Consider the following 20,341-nt stretch of genomic DNA (forward strand, 5'->3'; position numbering starts at 1 on the left):
AGAGAAGGCACCCAGCGCTCATTTGTTTTTACAGCGACAGCCAGCTAGTTTCTCATAAATCATGATACATGCAGAAACGTCTGCCAGAAGTGCACACATTTCTACGTATTTTTACAGCATGAGCCTGATGACCCAAGTGTGAACAAATGCCACTCTGTCTGACCACCAATATCAATATCGTACATTCCCCTCAAGGAGCGTAACATCAGAAAACGAGAAACACAGCCAATAATGCCGCCCTGGCAGAACCCACAGCCCATGCTCACGTCTCTCCGAGAGAACTAGCACCACAGATGTCACCACACTCGCTCAAAGTGTATCAAAAGGAAATCTGAGCATAATCAGGAATACATTCGACAGCCTAGAACTTATAGAAATGAGGAGTTCACACCCAGGGCATTACAGTCACAGCAGCACAGTAGGAAGGGCCAGCTTCATGTCCGTCCCGCTGCCAGTGGACGGGCTGGACCAGGCCTCCCCTACCTTTAAAGACCTTGACACAGAAATGGGGAAGCAGCCGAAGTCTCAGGGCACTGCTCTGTTTTGTTCTCACTCATACAGTCATCCCAAGGTTGAAGTAACTGGGAGAATGAGAGAGTCAAACCAAAACAGCCCACACGTTCAACCCCATGACAACACGGACACGGCAACTGTCACTCACTTCACGAACATCCCGCTGCAGTTTTGTGTTCATTTCCTCAGATTTGATGAGGTCTTTTCTGGCCGTGTCCAGATCTTCCTCCAGCTCTGTCACGTGACTAGACAGGGCGGCCAGGCGCTCCTTCATCTGGCTCTGCTCTCTTGACTGCTTGTCTATGATTTCCTGGAGCTCAATCACTTTAGCCAGGTCTTCCTCATGGCTTAGAGAACCATCAGAAGATCTCTAATGGGGGGAAAGAACCCTTAAACAGCCTTGTTTGCTGAGGGAGGAAATAAACCACTTCTGGGAAATCGGTAAGGTCAAAGCTGCTTTCTGCACGCTGTGGGTTCACGTGACTCTCACGGCCGCTCAGGCCGAAGTGGTGCGTTGGCGACAGGTTACTAACACGCGTGCACAGACTGGACGGGTGGGACGAGAACCAGACAGACGGGAACCAGGGACTTGCCTTTCCGTTCGCGCTGGGCGTGTTCTCTTGCTCGTGGTTTATGTCAAGCACCCCGTCCGTTAGTGTCTTTTTCTGGTTATTCTGTTCTTTAAGAATCATTAGCTAAAACCAAAAAATTGAATGAGAGTAAAGAAATAAGTAAAGGCAGCAAAACTCCATTTGGAAAAACACAACTGAAAAGAAAATACATGGTGATGTTATCCATCCTGAATATAACCAGGTCATTAAAGCCAGAATTTACCTTCTACTGGAGACATGGGTACTTAAGAGATTCTGCAACTCTGAAATAAAAGTCTAGTTTACTAATCATTAAAATGACCCAGATGGGCTGGTCCTCAATCAGAAAGATAAATAACATCTGATATCTACAACTACAGTCTTCATACTTTTTTAAAATGAAGGGATTAAGAATTAGGAACCCTCAGTTGAAACTGTATGACGACTTATCAAGCTTACCTCTTTATGTGTGGCACCTAATTCTTCTTCTAACAAACTACACCTTTCAAGTGCTACTCGTAACCGTTCTCTCACCTGAAAACAAAAGGGATTCAGTTAGTGTGTGTGTGTATATGTGTATATATGTTAATTTAATTCTTATTGCATAGCTATCCTAGTAGACTATTAGTGTAATATAACATAATAGAATACCTTTAATGTCTTTCGTTGATCTTAACGTCAAGAAAACCTGCTTGCTAATAGCTTTAAAATTTCACCCTAAATAAATTCTATTACCCAATTCCTAACAGCCAGTTGATACACAGAATATAATAAATCTTGAGACATTTATGCCAACTAATACTTTTTAACCATATAGAACTCTGGCTTCTTATAGAAAAACTGTGTTGACAAGAATTCAAGAAGCTCAAAAGTCAACTAAAGTTGCACAAACACCTGCGCTGTCCGCCAAATAACGCAGCACGTGTACAAACCCGGAACTGCCGTGTGGCGGCGGTACCTTCTCATCCAGGGCTTTGTGGTGCTCGAATAACGACTTCAGCGCTTTAAGCACTTCCACCTCGCTGGACACGCCTGCCGGGGACTGCGCCTGCCGCTTCACCACCGTCATCCTGAGGGACCGCTCGTGCCGCGAGACCAGGCACTCCAGATGTTCCAGCAGCAGCTGCACGGCAAGGCCAAGGTGAGCACGGTTTACAGAGCACTTTCAATCTCACACTAAAGCCAAAACTGTGCGAAGACAGGTCTGAATGCCTCCGGTTCTGTCTAAGTCAGAGAGAACTTCCCTGGCGGTCCAGGGGTTAGGACTCCGCGCTTCCACTGCAGGGAGCGTGGGTTCGATCCCTGTCCAGGGAACTAAGACCCGCCCCCGCTTGCCCTGCGGCGTGGCCAAAACAATAAATAAAGTTAGAGAAATTCCCCCTCGAATATATTAAAATTGCATTAACTCTCATCATAAATTTCAAGCAAGGTATGAGAACCCTGAACTGATCAACCCCAGTCCAGTCAGTGGGAAAATGTCGAAAATGTGTTTAAAAACAGACAGAGTGGATCATCTTTTGAGTTTAAAGACAGCAACACGGAGCCCAGTCGTGACCCCGAGGCAAATGTTCACGCAGAGAATCCCCTACTAACCCTGGTGTTGTTCCTTTCCGCTTTCAGTTCAGCGATTTCTTCTTCTCTTTCAAGGAGCTGTTCCCTGCATACATTTAGTTCTTTAGTAAGTGCTGCAAACTCCTAGAAAACAGTTAAATAAGTAAATAGATGTAAATATAAATACAAAAGAGAGCGAGAGAGTGTCTCTAAAGACCAATTCCCCCATCAAGCCTCTCCAGGCTTCACACAAACACAACTCCCGCCCTAGGATAAGCGGGACCTCTCTGACCCTCCAGAGAATGAGGGGTCCACCGGCCAGCCCAAGACCACACAGAACACCATAACTCAGATCAACCTTCACCCCTCCACCCCTGACCCTGACACGCACACGGCGGGGAAGGGAATCCAAGCCTGCCTTCTCAAGATCCAGGGAAGTCCAAGATATTTTCCTGAACATAAATCCTAATACCAAAGTGGATAAAGATATTTTTAAATGACTCACAGGCGTGTGACCTAGAACCACTGGGGAGAGTAAAGAAAAAAGGTCTAAAAGGCAACAGGCTTTGGAGTGTCCCCCAGGAAAAAGGCTAATGTTACCCCAAGGCCAGTCTGTTAGCCTGACCCCACTGAAGTCAGCCAGCCAGTCAAGAAACTGGTTAAAACGGTATATTTATGTTGTATATATTTCACCGCAATTTACACAGGTGCGCACGCACGCACGTATCCATGGTGCTCTTTGCAGACAAGGCTGCTCCTGAGAGCATCAATCAGCTACAGAATGTGAACGACTCTTTACTTCAGTACTTCAGTGCAGACCTGCAAACACGAAGACATCCCAGTAACGCTGGAGAGAAATAATCCAATGTGTCTTCAAACCTGACCAGGATTCTGAAGATACACCTTCAGAGACCTGGACGGCAGCATCGGCACTGGGCTTTACGGCTGGGAAGCAGGAAGTGCGGGGCAGCCAGGTGGACTATGTCTCCTCTCCATGTCCTCGCAGCGAGCTTGTTTCCCTTCCTGAGTTTCTGAGATTTCTTTCAGATGTGCCCATGTTAACTACACTGAAGAGCTGGTTCCTCTGGTAAATAACTAGCTGACTGTCAGATCATCTAATGTCTAACATCAGGGAGAGGTTTCCATCTAATGACTAAGACCCTGTATGAGAAACACTCTTCCCGCTACAGGTGAGAGAAAGCCTGACTCAGACTAGCCTAGGCTGAGAGGCAGTTACTACACGTGAGGGTCAAAGGCAGGGCTGGCTCTAAGTTCGTCTGAATTCAGGGCCCTGGATTTTTCTTTGATCACACTGTCCCCCTTTTGCACTGCAATCTGAGTCAGTTTCATGAAGAAAATGCCAATTCACTAAATCTGTCTTTGATTATGTCCAGTCCAAAGTTTATCATCCTAACATTTTTTTCACTGACTAGATTTCAGATTGTTTTTTGGCTAGGCCCTCCTGCTCTTGTTGCATTTTTGTCTCTTCTTGTCTTATGATTTCTAGTTGCTTTTCAGGGATGTTAGCTCAGGTTTGAAGCATCTGAAGCACACTTCTCTGACAGTTTTGCCAGGCCCCATCCGCGAATCTCAGATGGAGTAAAGGCACGGCTGCATAAGAAGCTGGCTCTGGGAGGGTCTCTCAGTGTGAGATCTTCGTGCTGTGGGACCTGGGTTCCAGCTCCCCTCGAGTAGGAGGTGATGTTGTTGGTGCCCACCTCTCCCCACCCAGCCTAGGTCCTGTGGTGGCCCCTCTGAGCCTCCCGAGGCCTCAGGCCAGAACTCTGTTTCCATGGTGACTGAGGGCCCCTGCTGCCTGCTTCCATTACAGACGGTGCAGATCCTCTCAGAGAACCAACCACCAGACAGGGCCGTGCCTTCCAGGTACTGCTTTCTACCCTCCCCGGGCCCACAGCTTCCTATAAAGCCCCAGTGTATAGAGGGCAGTTGGCCTCTATACACTGAGGCCAACCCCAGCTTCAGAAAGCGAGTCTGATTCTAGTTCTAATTCGCCTCAATGCTTCGGTTCCTATCACCGTAACCCATGGGAGCCACATCTCCTGTGCCCCCACCAGCTCAGGGCCTGGAGCACCGCGGGCCAGGGTATCAAGCCAGCTCAAGCTCCCCACACTGGGTATCCCGTTTCTATCCTTAAGGGTATTTTTCTCTTTTGGGGGCCTGGCCATATTTTCTGGTTTATGTTTCTCTGTTTAAATTTATCTTTCCGCTGCTGGGTCTGGAGAAGAGATATGTCAAAGCATGAGCTCATGGTGCCATCCTAACTGGAAGTCACAATGCACCCGGGAAACGGTTGCACACCTAGTCTGGCTGAACACCAGGAGGTGAGCCCGATCGCTACCCGGGCGCTCCGACAGAACAGACAGGCAAGCGAGCCACGACCCCCGCGCAGTCCGCGCTCTGCATGAGAGTCACCCAGGCCACCGTGGGAGCAGAGCGGAAGCCACCTCTGATGGGAGGTGGGCGCACGTGTCCAAAGGTTTGCTGCCGGGATGGCACCTGCACTGAATGGCAAGCAGGACCCAGCTGTCCAGCTGGCGAGAGGCTCGTCACGACAGTACAGCACTGGAGGTGGAGAAGGGCATCCGCAGGCAGGAGGAAGGTGAGGCTGGAGGTGGGCAGAGGCTAGACTGTGAAGGTCCCGCGTACCCCGTGAGGAGTCTGTGCGTCATCCTGAAGGCTCTGGGAGCTGTCTTATTTACAGACTTTGAGGGCCCTGAACAGGGAAGGGGCAAAACTCTTCAAAGTTCCAGGCAGTGCCTGACACAAAGGATGTGCTCAAAATGGGTTTGCTGGGTAAACAGAAGTCCCTGGGAGCAGGGCCCAAGCTGGGCTGGAGGAGGTTAAGAGTGAGAAGCCAGCTGAGGCCACAGCAAGAACCCCGGGGAGAAGTGAGGGTCTGACCCGAGACCAAGACTAGAGAGACGCAGAACATAAAAAGAATTCTCAGGGCAAAATGCAAGGATCCCACGTGCCCCTTGCTGTGGCCGTCATCAGCTTTCAAAGGGTCCTCTGGATGCTGTGTTCAGAAGAGCCTGTAAGAGGGTGAGGCCAGATGTGGGGAGGCAGCCTGGCGATGGGAAAGTGCAGGAAAGGCCAGGCGAGTGAGCACACCGTGGGGGGTGGGGGGGGGCAGGGCGCGCTGGAGAGTACAGCCAGCAGGATTTGCCGACAGATCCAACAAATCTGAGAGAACGAAGGGTCCAGGACGATTCCAAGGATGCTGGCAGGAGCGAGGGAAGGATGGAGGCCCCATTCTCTGAGAAGGGGGTGTCTACGGGAAGAGCAGGCGTTGAAGGGAGGTCTAAAAGTCCAGTTTCGGACAAGCTTAACTGGAGAGGTTCTAAGGCATTCAAGCGGAGCTGCACCTCCCGGTCTGGACTTCTCGGGGATGCTGGCCGAGGTGGGAGAGTGATCTCATTTCACGCAGACCAACAAGGCACTGAGTGTGGGCGATAAAAGATGAGGCTTGAGCCCTGTGAGAAGCCAACGCTGGACGGCTTAGAAACGAGAGGCGTCAGCAAGGGTGGCCGGGGAGGGCCGGGAGGGAAGGGGAACACCTCGGAGTCCAGTGCTCCGGAAGCAATGGTCAGCAGGGTCAACAGCTGCTGGGAGTCACCTGACTGGTCCCTGGCGGGCGGGTCTGCTGAAATGGAGGCCAGCAGTGACCATGACCACAGCAGGCCGGGAGCCCCGGCAGGGCCGAAAGCCTGGGTGGACAGAGGGCGACAGAGGATGGGAGGAGGACGGAAGTGAGCGCACACTCATTCTTTTGAGGGACTTTGAGTTAAGAGTAGGAGAGAAATAGGGCAGTGGTTACAGGAGACACGGGGCCAAGACAGCCCTGCTGCAGGAGGGGACAGGGGCTCGCACGCCGACGGCCAGAATCCAGGGGAGACGTGGGAGCCAATGGCCACCACCCGAGCAGCCGAGAGCAGATCCGTCAGCTGGGTCCGTGCAGAGGGTGCCTTTCCCGGGGGCGCCCAGTTCACCCACAGTCAAGGGAAAGGCAGTCGAATACATAGGCACAGATCCAGACACACAGGGAGATGTGTGGTGGGAACTTCTGCAAGTCCTCTTCTAATTTCTTCCCATCTCTCTGAGAAAACAGATGCCTTTGCATTGAGTGGAAGGGTGCACGCGGTGCACTGGGGAGGGTGGGAGGGGAGGGCACCAAGTAGCCACTGAGCAGAGAGGGGTTGGACACCAGTACCATGACCGTGGGCATTCGGGTCCACTGCAGGCTGGCAGCAACACCCACAGATAGGGAACGGACTTAACGGGAGCAGGTTTCTGAGTACGGTGAGGTAGGGTGTGTGTGTGTGTGCTGAGGTAGGGGGGGCGGGGGTGGTGTGTGTGTGTGTGTGTGTGTGTGTGTGTGTGAGATGATAATGGACTACGGAATTTCTGTGGGTAAAGAAGACAAGGGAGGGGCTTCCTTGGTGGCGCAGTGGTTGAGAGTCTGCCTGCCGATGCAGGGGACACGGGTTCGTGCCCCGGTCCGGGAAGATCCCACATGCCGCAGAGCGGCTGGGCCCATGAGCCATGGCCGCTGAGCCTGTGCGTCCGGAGCCTGTGCTCCGCAACGGGAAAGGCCGCAACGGTGAGAGGCCCGCGTACTGCAAAAAAAAAAAAAGACAAGGGAGACGTGGGAAGGGCAAAGGACCACAACAAGGTGGTAGGGTCACAGCCTGTAGGCCCCAGGAGGGTTGAATTCCGATGTTTTATTTTCCAAAGTCTTACTATCTATCATGAATACATTTCACTGCCTTTAAGTGAAATATGGAGTCAAAGCATAACAAGTGCACACTGCAAGTTTGTGGGCTGGCGGGGGTGGGAGGAGCTTGAAGACGCCTGTACACGCCGGTTACGAGCAACTAGCGATTCACACATTCACCCACCTTGGAACTAGAAGGGACCACCATCTAGCCCCACTTCCATACCCAAGCCTTTTTCCATATTCACTTTTCCTTTAACTCTTTCATCACCAGAAGCAAGCCTATGTCTTTTACATACAAAGTTTCCTTAAGTTTTTCCTAATAGCTCCAAACTGTCTTCATTCACCTATTAAGAGAATATTTAATTCCCATCATTTTGGCTAAATATAAGTGTTTCTTACAATAAATTCAACAGCTAAAACCATTCTATGATATACTGCTTTGAATATGGTAGAAAACAAATTTACAGAACTTCGATATTATTTTTACTCCTTAAAGAAAAACCTTTCTCTTTGCTCAAGAGAGAATTCAACTGAAAAAGTATCAAAGCAAATCTAAACTTAGGAGTTTAGATAAACATTAGACAGGAAATTCCAAAGTTTAAGATTCTAAAAGCATGTTCATATGTGCACTGCGTTTGTATTATCATTGCAGAAAAAACTAGTAGAGCCTGAATAAATCCCAAATATGTGCAATAAACGATCTACTCTATTACCATGATAGGAACCTAACTGTCAGCATCTAAATTTTTTTCTCTTTAGAAAACAATGTCTGTTTAAAAAGTACTGTAAGCCAGTTAAAAGTGACATTCTATTTACTGTAATTAAAGTTTGAAGTATTCTTTGAAACTGAACAGATACAACAATCACTGGAATATTTTCAGTTTAAAATATAAGTCTTCACAATACAGATTTGTATTTCCATTTGACATTTTCTAGGACTGAGACGAGGGAAAATAACATTCAACCACTAAAATCAGTTTAAGAACTTGATTTCACATAATGCGTGAAAATGCCGATACTTATCATTTCTGGATCTAGATAACAGGATCAGATTACATGAACCAGACATGACTGATCAACGTCCATGATCAAGAGACTTTCCTGGTGGCACAGTGGTTAAGAATCCGCCTACCAATGAACACGGGTTCAAGCCCTGCTCCAGGAAGATCCCACATGCCGCAGAGTAACTAAGCCCACGTGCCACCTACTGAACCTGTGCTCTAGAGCCCTCGAGCCATAACTACTGAGCCCGTGCGCCACAACTACTGAGGCTGCATTCTAGAGCCCGCAAGCCACACCTACTGAGCCCACGCGCCTAAAGCCTGTGCTCCACAACAAGAGAAGCCACCGCAATGAGAAGCCCGCAGGCTGCAATGAAGAGTAGCCCCTGCTCGCCGCAACTAGAGAAAGCCCACGTGCAGCAACCAAGACTCAACACAGCCAAAAATAAGTAAATAAAAATAAATCCGTTTATTAAAAAAAAAAAGTAAGTCCTATGGATCAGATGCAACATTTGGTTCTAGAATCGATGACCATTCTCTCTTCCCAGACACCAAGGGAAGTGGGAAGCAGCAGGGTCTGGCCACTTCCTACCCTCACGTGGTCCCGACCCCCTTCGCGTGTTCTTTACCTGACCGTCCGTGTTACGGTTCTGCATCTTCTATTCTCTATAATCTCCACCAATAGCTCTGTTTTATTTTTAAATTACGTTTCATTATTTTTGCTAACCCGCTGAAACAAGACTCAAGCTTCGCTGGAGGCAAAAAGTATATGTCCTCTTACTGTAGGGACACGGAGTATAATAAAGAATGGAAATGGGGTCTAATTTTTAGCAAACCAAAATGAACACCTGAAAAACTGACTTGCAGAACTGACTCAGTTTATCTTCTGACAGAAGCTATTGATATTTGCCACAGTCTTAGGTTTACAAGCATGTCAAATTTTGAACTGAAAGAAAATTAGAAGTTTATACCTTAAAATGAATCAGCAAATCATATTTGAAACTCTAATGTGTTGATTAAAATATGCTTGGAACGGTTATGTATAACTATCTATTTATACTGCGACCTAATGATGGGAGAAGAAGGACAGAGGGATACTTAGAAGGAAAAAAGACAAACTTTACACCTTTGCAAAATCTGAGTCATGAGCTCACTAGACATACTTAAAGCCGTGAATGCAATAGCACTGGATTTTCAATCACTGATTATTTGCAAGCAACAGAGCAAAATGCATAAGCAGTTCAAAAGTCCCAATATATCTGATTTATTTTTTCTCGTTTCTAAGAATAGATACTGACAAAATTTATGCTCATACTTAGCATTTGGCAATTAAGCAATCGAGACTGTATACTCTGAACCTCACGAAACACGGTACAGAGCAGTATTGCAGTGCGCTCTCAAGTTGGTTAAAAGCAAACACAAACTTGTATTTCTTTTTTTTTTTTTTTTTGTGGTACACGGGCCTCTCACTGTTGTGGCCTCTCCCGTTGCGGAGCACAGGCTCCAGACGCGCAGGCTCAGCGGCCATGGCTCATGGGCCCAGCCGCTCCGCGGCATGTGGGATCTTCCCGGACCAGGGCACGAACCCGTGTCCCCTGCATCGGCAGGCGGACTCTCAACCGCTGCGCCACCAGGGAAGCCCAAACTTGTATTTCTTATATAAAATATAGATGGACACCCACCAAACTGCTAATGCAGATTATCCACTATGGATGGGAAAGTGGGCTGGAAATGGGTCTTTCTTTTTAACTTATATTACTGTTTAATTTCAATTAAGTACGTACTCGCTTTGTTTTTTTTTTTTAAAAAAAAAAAAAAAAAAAAAAAAGACCAGGGACTTCCCTGGCAGTCCAGTGGTTAGGACTCAGTGCTTTCACTGCCGGGACCTGGGTTCAATCCCTGGTTAGGGAACTAAGATCTCATAAGCCGTGCGGCACAGCCAAAAAAATAATAATAATAAATTTAAAAATTAAAATAAAAAGAATGAAATCATTAGCCCAATTTATTAAAAAAAAAAAAAGGCCCATCTTCACTTCCTTTTTCCTTTCTAAACAAGGTTAAAACTACAGGGCACGAGCAGAACACAGGCTGCCTACGTGGACGTAACCTGTCCAGATACTTTCCCCCAAGGTCGCCGTATCTCAATCTCTAATTCTCTCTTCTGCTCTCCTACTCATCACTGCGAGGTGGCCTCAGCCTCCAGCCTCACTGAATGAGCTCCGGCTGACACACCAGCGCCACCCTTGTCTCCACTGAACCCAGTCCAGCCTCAGGGCTCGCCTACCCTGTCCTATGGGGGAGCATCTGACCCCTCCTTCCCACTTTCTTCCCCCTTGTCCTGGTCCCTAGTTCTCTGCTCATCTCATAACCGCTGGGGCCCCTGGGGCTCTGTCCGAGGTCCCCTGTTCACCCTACACACCATGCCTGTCTGACCTGTGTCAGGCTTCAACCCCCCACGCTGGGTCACTGTCCAACCGCCCACCATGGACCTCCCCTTGGCTGTCTTCCAGGACTTCATCATCTTCCTCCTGGCCCCCAGAGTAGAGGAGACCACATGGCCTCCCTCCTTTTCCTCCATGTTTGCCAACTGCTGGGCCTGCTAATTCGACCTCACGCTTGCATCTCCTAGACTGGTCGCTGCCGCCGCCTCCTCCACCTGGGCTGCCGTGCCGCTCTGCCCCAAAGAAACCCGGACCCATTAGGAGTCACTCCGAGTTACCCCCTGCCTACAACCTCCGGCAGCCACATTCCACACATATGGACTTGTACAGTATTTGTCCTCTAGTCTGCTTTCTGTCTCTAGGCACTTGCCTATTCTGGACATTCCACACATATGGACTTGTACAGTATTTGTCCTCTAGTGTCTGGATTCTTTCACCCAGTGTCATGTTTTCAAGGTTCATCCATGTTGTAGTGTGTGTCAGGGCTTCATTCATTTCTGTGCCTCAATCATAATTCCATTATGTGGATGTAGCACATTTTGTTCATCCATTCACTGGTTAATGGACATTTGGGTTGCTTGTGCTTTCTAACTATCATGAATAATGCTACTATGAACATTCCTGCATAAGTTTTTATGTGGATTTATACTTTGGTTTTGGGGCATACCGAGCAGTAGACATATTTCTTCACAATGTAAATGAGTGAATTGTTCCATTTCTGTTTCTAAATTCCAATTTAAATATCCAGCTATCTTAGCCATCACTCCTTTCTTCTTTGGAATGTATTTTCTTTTAGGCAAAAATTGGGATTTCCTCATGGACAGTAATTATAAATTTTGCTTCACATATTTTTATCTTTCTGCTAAAGGGCAAACCAAAATGTTTTTGGTTGTTATTAGCATGTCAGTATTTAAACACACGTAATTTCTTACAATTAATCAAGATAATCTGAAAAATAAATGCACATGTGTATTTCAAAACCACCTGAATATAAGTATGAATGCATATTTCGTATGTTTTAGAAACAAGTGTATAATGTCAGTGAAATATCACAGGCGAAAACATTCTAATTAAATTTAAAAAACTGAGCCTAGGGGTTGAGGGAGAATCAAACCAATGAAGTAAAAAAACCAAGGGCAGAAATCCTTCATTCAAATAGGAATGAGTACCTGCTGAGTTCTAAAACACTGGAAAATAACAAAATAAGAACACAATATGAAGTATGTTAACATCCAGTTTATATTTATATAATGTTTCAAACTTCCCAATAAAGCCGGTTATGTGGCTTTTAGCACGACTCATGCTTACTAGAGTATAAATCAGTTTTCATCTTCAAATATTTCATTTCATAGACCTATGCATGTCCCAAGACATTACTGAATCATAAAGAAACTGTCTTCAAAGTATGAGACCAGAAACTGCCTGTCTGACCTTGACTGTCTAAACCATCATTAGGAACAGCGTAGTAAAGTCCATATTTCCACAGAGATGTTTCTTTTCAGCTGTAACAAACTTTTAAAAAACAGTAATAGCAGCAGCAATGGAAGGGGGCTTAGGACAGAGCTTTTTTAACACAAACCTTCAAAAAATATATATTTTTTTGAAACAGTAATAAAGGTATACATAAGAAAAGTCTCCCTTCTAGCCCAGTTTGCTCTTCCACACAACAGGTAATTAAAGTCTAGATAAGCAAGTTTCTTGCTTATCTAGAATTTTATATATATATGTATATATATATATGCCAATACATACACCCATTTCTCCTTGCTTTTCTTCAGTTAAGGATATAACCTGAAGATGTTTCCATATCAGTTCATGATGTCCTCTTCCTTTTTTATAGCTGCAATGATTGCATATACCAATGAATTCAAAAGCCCTAATTTATTTTTTATTCACTTGCTGATGGACATTTGTTTGTGTTTCCAATCTTCTGCTATTACAAATAACATGGCAACAAATAATCCTGCACATATATCATTTTGCATGTGTGCCAAATATATCTGTGGGATAATCTGAGAATTTCTGAGTCAAAGGATATTGATAATTTTAAAATATACTGTTAAATCATTCCTCACTGGCCAGCAATGTGTGAAAACATGTCTCCTTATAGTCCCATCATCCTGGGTGTTATTAAACTTCGGTGTCAGTTTTTCCTTTTTGGATCCACCCTCCTTCCCTCTGGCCTGTCACATAGAAGTCTCCAAAACCTTTCTCTATGCTAGACACCGAATGCAAGCCCAGGCACCTGGCATGAGCAAGAGGTAACACGTTCTCCGGAGCACTCCTTCGCTCCCCTGACCCTCTCACAGCCAGGGAATTATGCTGACATTTCTCTTACAAAGAAGGCTCAGCTCGTTTGTGAGGTTATTACACGTCCTCATTTTCTCACCTGACAATCTGTAACACGAATGGCACATTTTCCTTATTTCAGTTACTGTTATTTATTTTTCTTGGATCACATACAAGTGAGATTGGTCTGTTTTTTACTTATCCTGATACATCTTGACATTCCTATATCCTTTTCTATAGAATGGCTTCTGATCATCATCTCTTAAACCGAAACATCCGTTAGCAGGAACACAAACACCTGACTTATGTCTTCTAGTGCAGTCATGCCCAAACATTTACATAACAAAATACTTTACTGTAAACTGATTTTTAAAATTCACTTTATAAGACAATTAGGGTATTGTACTGATTTCTTAAAATCATGTGTTCAGGTAGATTTTTAAATGGATATAATTTTATGATAGCACAGATTCTAATTTAAAATATTGTAAAAAGGAGCTATTGTATTGCTCTAAGGTACACACCTAGAAACAGACCTGCTGGATCAAAGGGTTATGTAATTTAATTCTCAATGTTTCTAATGTTATAAATTACAGTGTACTAAAGAAATATTAGTTTCACTGCTTTTGACATCTCTTTGTATATTTTATAATTTACAGGGTTTTGATGTCCTGACAAAAAGAAGTAAAGATCACAACAACTATAATTTTGTCCACTGATGATGAAGACTACTTGCACAGCTTCAGCCTGCATGGTCACCTTCACAGTCCTGGGCGAGGTGAGAACTGCATTACTACTTTTTAAACATAAAACATTATTTGCAAAAAAAATTTTTTTAAAGCATTTATTTTGTTCAAATGTCACCACAATTTCTCCACTTAGAATCTCTGCTTTTTTTTTTTTTTTTTTGCGGTACGCGGGCCTCTCACTGCTGTGGCCTCTCCTGTTACGGACCACAGGCTCCGGACGCGCAGGCTCAGCAGCCATGGCTCACGGGCCCAGCCGCTCCGCGGCATGTGGGATCTTCCCAGACTGGGGCACGAACCCGTGTCCCTTGCATCGGCAGGCGGACTCTCAACCACTGCGCCACCAGGAAAGCCCAGAATCTTTGCCTTTTCTAACCTCCCCGTGTCAATAAAGGGCAAATTAAAATATTATGCTATTATATAACAGTAAAAATAATCACAAACCTATGATTATTTACCTGGATATCCAAATTATTTATTTAAATATTACATATATAGCATACATACCCAAATATAAGGCAATTTCAAGTAAAATTCAATCCCCCTAGTTTCCCATTAAGACAACTGCCAAAAGATTTTCGGCCATTTTAACATACACTTTCAGGAATGCAGATTAAACAGCCAACTCTGACTCAGGCTCAGTCCTACATATTTATGAAAATAAATAGATAAAACGACTCATTCTAGTTGCATGCTAAGTTATTATATCTAATATGCTTATATTCTATCTACAGTCACATCACATGGACTTAAACCATTTCTGAGAGATCCTTTAACTATGTTTTCTTCTCTTCGCTGGGACAACAGTGGTTCACCTTCTGGTGAGCCCTTTGGGAATCATCGACGCCAACCACCACGTGGGCTTCGCCGAGCACCTACGTTAAGGAAACAACACGGCACACTCCAGCTGCAGGACACCAGGTGGACCACTGCCCCGTCACTCCCACGGCCGAGCTCCAGAACCACTGGTGGTCCTGCTGCAGCCTCCTGGCAATGGGGGCACCATCAAAACATGGGACAGAGAAATGTCTGGGAGTGATGGGAGGGTGCCCTCAGGGTTTGAGGCGCGCTGAATTTGAGAAGGAAGCCAATGCCATCCTGGGGGAAGGACAGCAACCTGAGGAGCATCTCCACTCCTCCAGTAAGATGACATCATGCTGCTCTCCCCGGCACCGCTCGGGAACTGCCGTACAGTTTACAGCTTAGCAAGTCTCCTGAAAAACCTTATGGTGTGCTCCTGGTTTTTCTGATTTAGTCACAATTTTAGAATATTCCAGGCTTGTCATTAGCTCCTAGTAGCACCTCTATTTTGCAAAAAACAAAAAACAAAAAGCCACAATCAACTCTTTTACATGTGATTAAGCACTCTGTGAAATTCCTTCATGACCTTTATTAACTTAGAACACCCTAGATGTGTTAAATTAGGTGTGGGAGCCTTCGGACGCCACCTTCCAGGGCCCTCATAGTATCAGCAAACACAACGGCACAGAAAGGGTTATAAGATAGAACCTACTGTTACCCTGTGAGACTGCCCTGTCGACAGGAAGAGAAATTTCCACCAAATTCCCAGCAGGTACTATTGAAGAGCAGCTCTCTGACATGCAACAGGGTCAGCTAACACTGCACCTGACTCTGCTCTAAAGCTACAATGTGACTCTGAAAGAACTCAGGAAACAATTATGGGGAATCGTGGCCGCCTTTTAACAGACACGGGGGACCGCGACTGAAAGCTCAAGCCTCAGCACACAGAAGACCAAGGACAACCGAGTGGGCTGCTTTCCTGATACACCAGATGGAAGACAGATATCTCGGAGTGAATCAAAGGTCTCGGTATAAAACCATAACTGAAAGTACTTTATTAGGGGTTTCCTCTTGCGGCTCCACTCTGCCTAGTCAATAGAAATACAAGTTTAAGAATGAGTAGTCTCAGAGTATCTACGGCTACATTTATAGCATTTCCTGAAATTCTGCTGACAAGTCAAAGAAACACAAATGCTGCAGTGTTTAAGGCCATATAGCTAAGGCTGAAAGTAATAAGCACAAATGAACTTGAAAAAGGCTTCTGATTCTCTGTTATGCAGCTTTCGTAACAAGAATGACATTGCCTACTAGAAGACCACAAAGCTGATTGGTGGAAATGATACAGATAAAGGGTTGATTGTCAACAAAATGTCTCGGCTGCCTGCAGGGCTGCCCCTCTGCCTGTCCAGAGTCTGCCCGTCCGTCACCATCCTCCCCCAGAACCTGTCAGACAACCAGCTCTGCTCCTGCTCACCACTTACCCAGGAGCCACACCCTCAAGGCCTTTGTCAACCGTTCTCCTCCCACCCCCGTGCTAAGGACCATCCCCACACTGTGACAGGGCCGCATCCCCATCACCATACTCCTTCCCCACCTACTGACCCGCCGGCCCAGCCCCACACCCTCCCGCAGGCTGAACACAGGGTCGCGGGCTGGGCTTGACCACCCATCTCCCGCTTAGGCTCCTCCAGGCCTCCGCCACCGCTTCACTGTGCGGACCCTAGTCTACTCGGGGGAAAGACGTGCCCCCTCACTACTGAAACCCCAGCCCCCCAAAGGGTCTAGCAACACACCAGTGTTCAGGCAATAGCTATGTACGAAACAAATCAGTAACATACGACCTCTGACAGCAAATATTACTACTTTGTAACCTTCTTAACCTTTTGTGGGTCTGTGTATTCATGTCTTGCAAACCAGTCTGACAAGAGCCCCCTGTTACAACAGTTTTGCCCTCTAATTTAACAAGAAGACACCTGAGAATGAATCAAAGGCCAGCTACAAAACCATAACTGAAGGTACTTTATTAGGGTTCCTCTGTGGCTCTAGTAAGCTTAGTAGGGTAGAAACACAGGCTTAAGGGTGAGTAACCCTGGACAACACCAGCTGGACAACACCAGCAATTTCTGAGGTGCTATTCTAAGTACACATAGATGTAAATATTAATGGCAATAGCGCTATTTTTGTTTGCTGCTTTTTGGTTTTCAAAGTATTTTCAATATTTTATCATATTTTATTCTCAGCCACCCAGTAAGGTGCTCATAATTACCTCATTTTACAAATTATAATACAGGCCCAGGCAGGTTAGTGAAGTGCAAAGGTCACTCGGTTAATAAGTGGCTTGGGGCTGAGAACTAAGATAACACAGTAAGTATCAAAACCAAGGCCACGTGTTAGTAAGCAGAGGATTGAAGACTTGAAACAGGTGTGGAGGGGGGTGGCGAGAAGGAAAGACTGGGTGGACAAGAAAAAAGTCACTCCGCAGTTAGTGAAAAGGAAGGGACTGTTACAGTCAACCAATAACGTCACCACCATCACCACGGGGAAAGACAGGGGGCAGCTACATACCCCCCAGGATATCTTTCTGTGATTTCTCTTGCCCCCCTCAAGGATGACCTTGATATATACCCCATCCTACTGCTTTATCTGTGTTCCTCAAGCTGACGACATTTTTAAAAAGCTGAAGAAAAGGTAAAAGGAATAAAAAGTAAAACCGGCCCCAGGCATCAGACTCCATCTTCTCCTAGAGATGGGACAGACTGTGAATCCCAGGAGGAATTGGAGGTGAGAGAACAGACCTCACAGGGCTGACCTCGGCCTTGAGAGACTGCTGGGGTTTTGAGAAAAGGGAGCGGGAAAGGGGCTCCACGAGAAGGGAGTGGTGTGGGCCACGGTGTGAGCAAAAAGACTGGTGTGGCCAGAACGAAGGGGTATTTACAGAGGGAAGTGGTGTGGGAGAGCTGAAGGAAGCCAGGATGTGGAGCTGTGGGCGCCAAACAAGGAGTTCAGGTTTTGCCTCTGCTGCCAGGGATGGGCGCTGCAGAAACCTGCGCACAGCAAAGGTTCAGGTTAAGCTGGGAGCTGTAAGAAGTGTGCTGGGTGGACTGGAAAGGGGAGAGGGTGCATCACGGAGGCTCGAGGCATGAGGGCCCAAGCAGCGACACCAGAATACAGAAGAAAATAAAAACAACATCGGGAAAGAAAAACCGAAACGGCGCTGAGTGGTCCTGGAGGGTGAGAAAGGAAGGAGAGGCGGCGCAGGGAGAGCTGGGAGGGGAGGCTGGGAGGCGAAGGCCCAGCGAGGAGGAAGCATGGCGCCACTCTGGGTATGAGATGCAGCAGGAGAGCCTGGGTCGCATCTAAAGGGTGTGACAAAACTTGCGGCTGGGGCGTGAAACGTGCATCACAAACTTGGGGATGAAGACACAACCGTGGCAGTCACCTTCAGAAGGGGGAGGCCGAGCCCACAGGAGTGAACGAATCTGCACGATGACTACAGAAAAGTGGCAGAAGGCTAGGATTTTAATGTATTTCCTAGTCACGAGCACATGACTAAGATAAAATGAAAATAATTATCCAACTATCTTTGGGGAGCAAGTGCTTCCTTTCCCTCAATTCTTTCCACAGAGGTTTTTTCCGAACATGAAAAAAAAAAAGAACCTAACACCTGCCAGTGAGCACAGGAAATACACAAAGACGAGAACACGAGCTCCCTCTACATTACTGACAATTTTTAAAGTTACTTTAAATTAGGATGATGTGTGGCAGGTTGTTTCTCTGTAGTATCACTATAAAACTTCCAACAACAGAATCTTAAGATGAAGTTAACTGAAGCAACACCAGTGTTTCAAAGCACAGGAAACACGCATATTCCAGGTCAACACCAAAGAACTTCATTTCTTCGTTGAGCGCAATGAAACCGTTTGAGCAGCAGGATGGGGTGCCAGCCTGGAGGTCACTTATTGAACAGGCTATAGCCTGAGCACTTGCAGGCACACCAGAGAACATCTCACTTCCTGGCAGCACCAGCCCTTTTAAGAACAGTCATTCATAGTGAAAACACTATTTCAGCGGGAAACGAAGAGGAAAGCACCGGACACTCAAGGGTTTGTACAAAGCACGCAGAACCTATCAGCAGGAATGTGCTTTCAAGCAATCTCTTAACTCATCGTTAAACTTTTGGGGGACCAAGTATTTCTCTGGTTTGCACAAAAAACAACCTTGGAATGTACATTCTTTCCAACTTAGACCCTTTGTTCTAACCACCCAACACTCCCCCCCCCAACCATGGACCTTTCTACCGCTCAGGTGGTCTTCAGGCACCCTGCTACACGCACCAAAAAGGCGGCACTTCTAGTTGGTGAAACTTTCTCCTTGAAATGGAGTAAAGATAATCAGGAACAGGAATAAAAACAACAAGAGACTGTGATAAAATAGAAGAGCTGCCGGGAGGAACACCTAATTTCAATCTCTGTTTACTGTATTCTTTTCTCTCTCCAGCAGGAGGTCGGAGCGGAGGAGAGATGGACGTGGCGACTGTCCCTGAAAATCCCAGCCAGGCAGAGTCTTCGCTGCCTGCCACCTAAGCAAACACCACACTGCTTTCTTACACTGTCAACACGCATGGTCATACTGTTGCCGCGTGGCATCCATTTTAGCCCCCCAGCCTCGGAGCCCCCTTCCTATGGCTGGGAAGTGGTCTGTCCTTGAGGAACGGCATGCGACCCAGAGGAGGAGGCAGAAGCACCAGCCACCTGCTCTCCTGGCCTCTCCCACGTCTGGGGACAGCGCAGAACAGCCCCAGGCCCACCAATCACAGGCCTGGAGCCCAGACTCCGAACGGGAAGCAACAAGCAGTGCCCAGAGGTGGTCATTCATCCGAGGCTCCGGGCAATGGTGTGGGCAGTGCAGGTGCAGTTTCCGGACAAGCAGCTTCACCAGAGCCTCGCACAGCAGGACAGGGCTCGTGGCCTCCAGGCCTGGTCCCCCCATCTTCCCCGAGACGCTGGGAACTACTCAGTGTGCACAGTCATTTATTTTTCTGCACGGATCACCCAGGCAGTCTGTGACTAAGCCCCTCAACTTAGCATGCTTATTTTACTCAACGCAGAACTTCACCCATTTTCCTCAGTGAGAAGTATAAATGAGCATTAAAAATGCCACTGCCTTTCTGACATCACCCCACGCCGTGGGCACACTGGATGGAGGCAGAGACTGTTGCTGTGTGCATCTTACAGTTTATATTGTTTGAACTTCTTTTTTTTTTCACTTTCCTCCTTTTTTCCCCTAGTAACTTTGGGAACCCAGAAGGAAAGGGCCCCTCCTCATCGCCACACTCCCTGGCGCTGCTCAGCAGAACACCGGCTGACGCCTCCCGCGCTGCTCGGAGCCCAGGTGCTCTTGGGAGGGCTTCCTGGACGTGCGCAGGGTGGCGTCACCGCAGCCTGTGAAGCAGCTCTCAGCGCAGGCCACGGAGTGAGGGCCCAGCCCCAGAGCCCAGGCTCTTAGTTCAGCACGGCCTCCAACTCACACAGTAAGAAAAAGCGGCTCCCTCCACACAGGCAAAAACAAATGCAGTGAAGAAAGTCCTTGCAATTTCCCTCCCATCATTTGATTCCTTGCACAAAACCTTCTCACAAAACCTCCATTCTTACACTCACGGTAGGAATCCCAT

General features: G+C 46.8%; 1 protein-coding gene across 4 annotated transcripts in view; it reads right to left on the reverse strand.

The window, feature by feature from the left end:
• Positions 1–20,341, reverse strand: part of PPFIA1 (PTPRF interacting protein alpha 1) — an 89,694-nt gene that overhangs the window by 50,102 nt on the left and 19,251 nt on the right. For all 4 annotated transcript variants that reach the window (XM_060105547.1, XM_060105546.1, XM_060105545.1 and 1 more), the window contains exons 3-7: positions 2,697–2,798; positions 2,062–2,226; positions 1,563–1,637; positions 1,107–1,208; positions 662–883 (exon numbers count right to left, since the gene is read on the reverse strand). In XM_060105547.1, the coding sequence (XP_059961530.1) occupies positions 662–883; positions 1,107–1,208; positions 1,563–1,637; positions 2,062–2,226; positions 2,697–2,798 (666 nt within the window). The remainder of the gene's footprint in view (positions 1–661; positions 884–1,106; positions 1,209–1,562; positions 1,638–2,061; positions 2,227–2,696; positions 2,799–20,341) is intronic.

The sequence above is a fragment of the Mesoplodon densirostris genome, chromosome 7 (assembly GCF_025265405.1).
Source record: "Mesoplodon densirostris isolate mMesDen1 chromosome 7, mMesDen1 primary haplotype, whole genome shotgun sequence".
Lineage (NCBI taxonomy): Eukaryota > Metazoa > Chordata > Mammalia > Artiodactyla > Ziphiidae > Mesoplodon > Mesoplodon densirostris.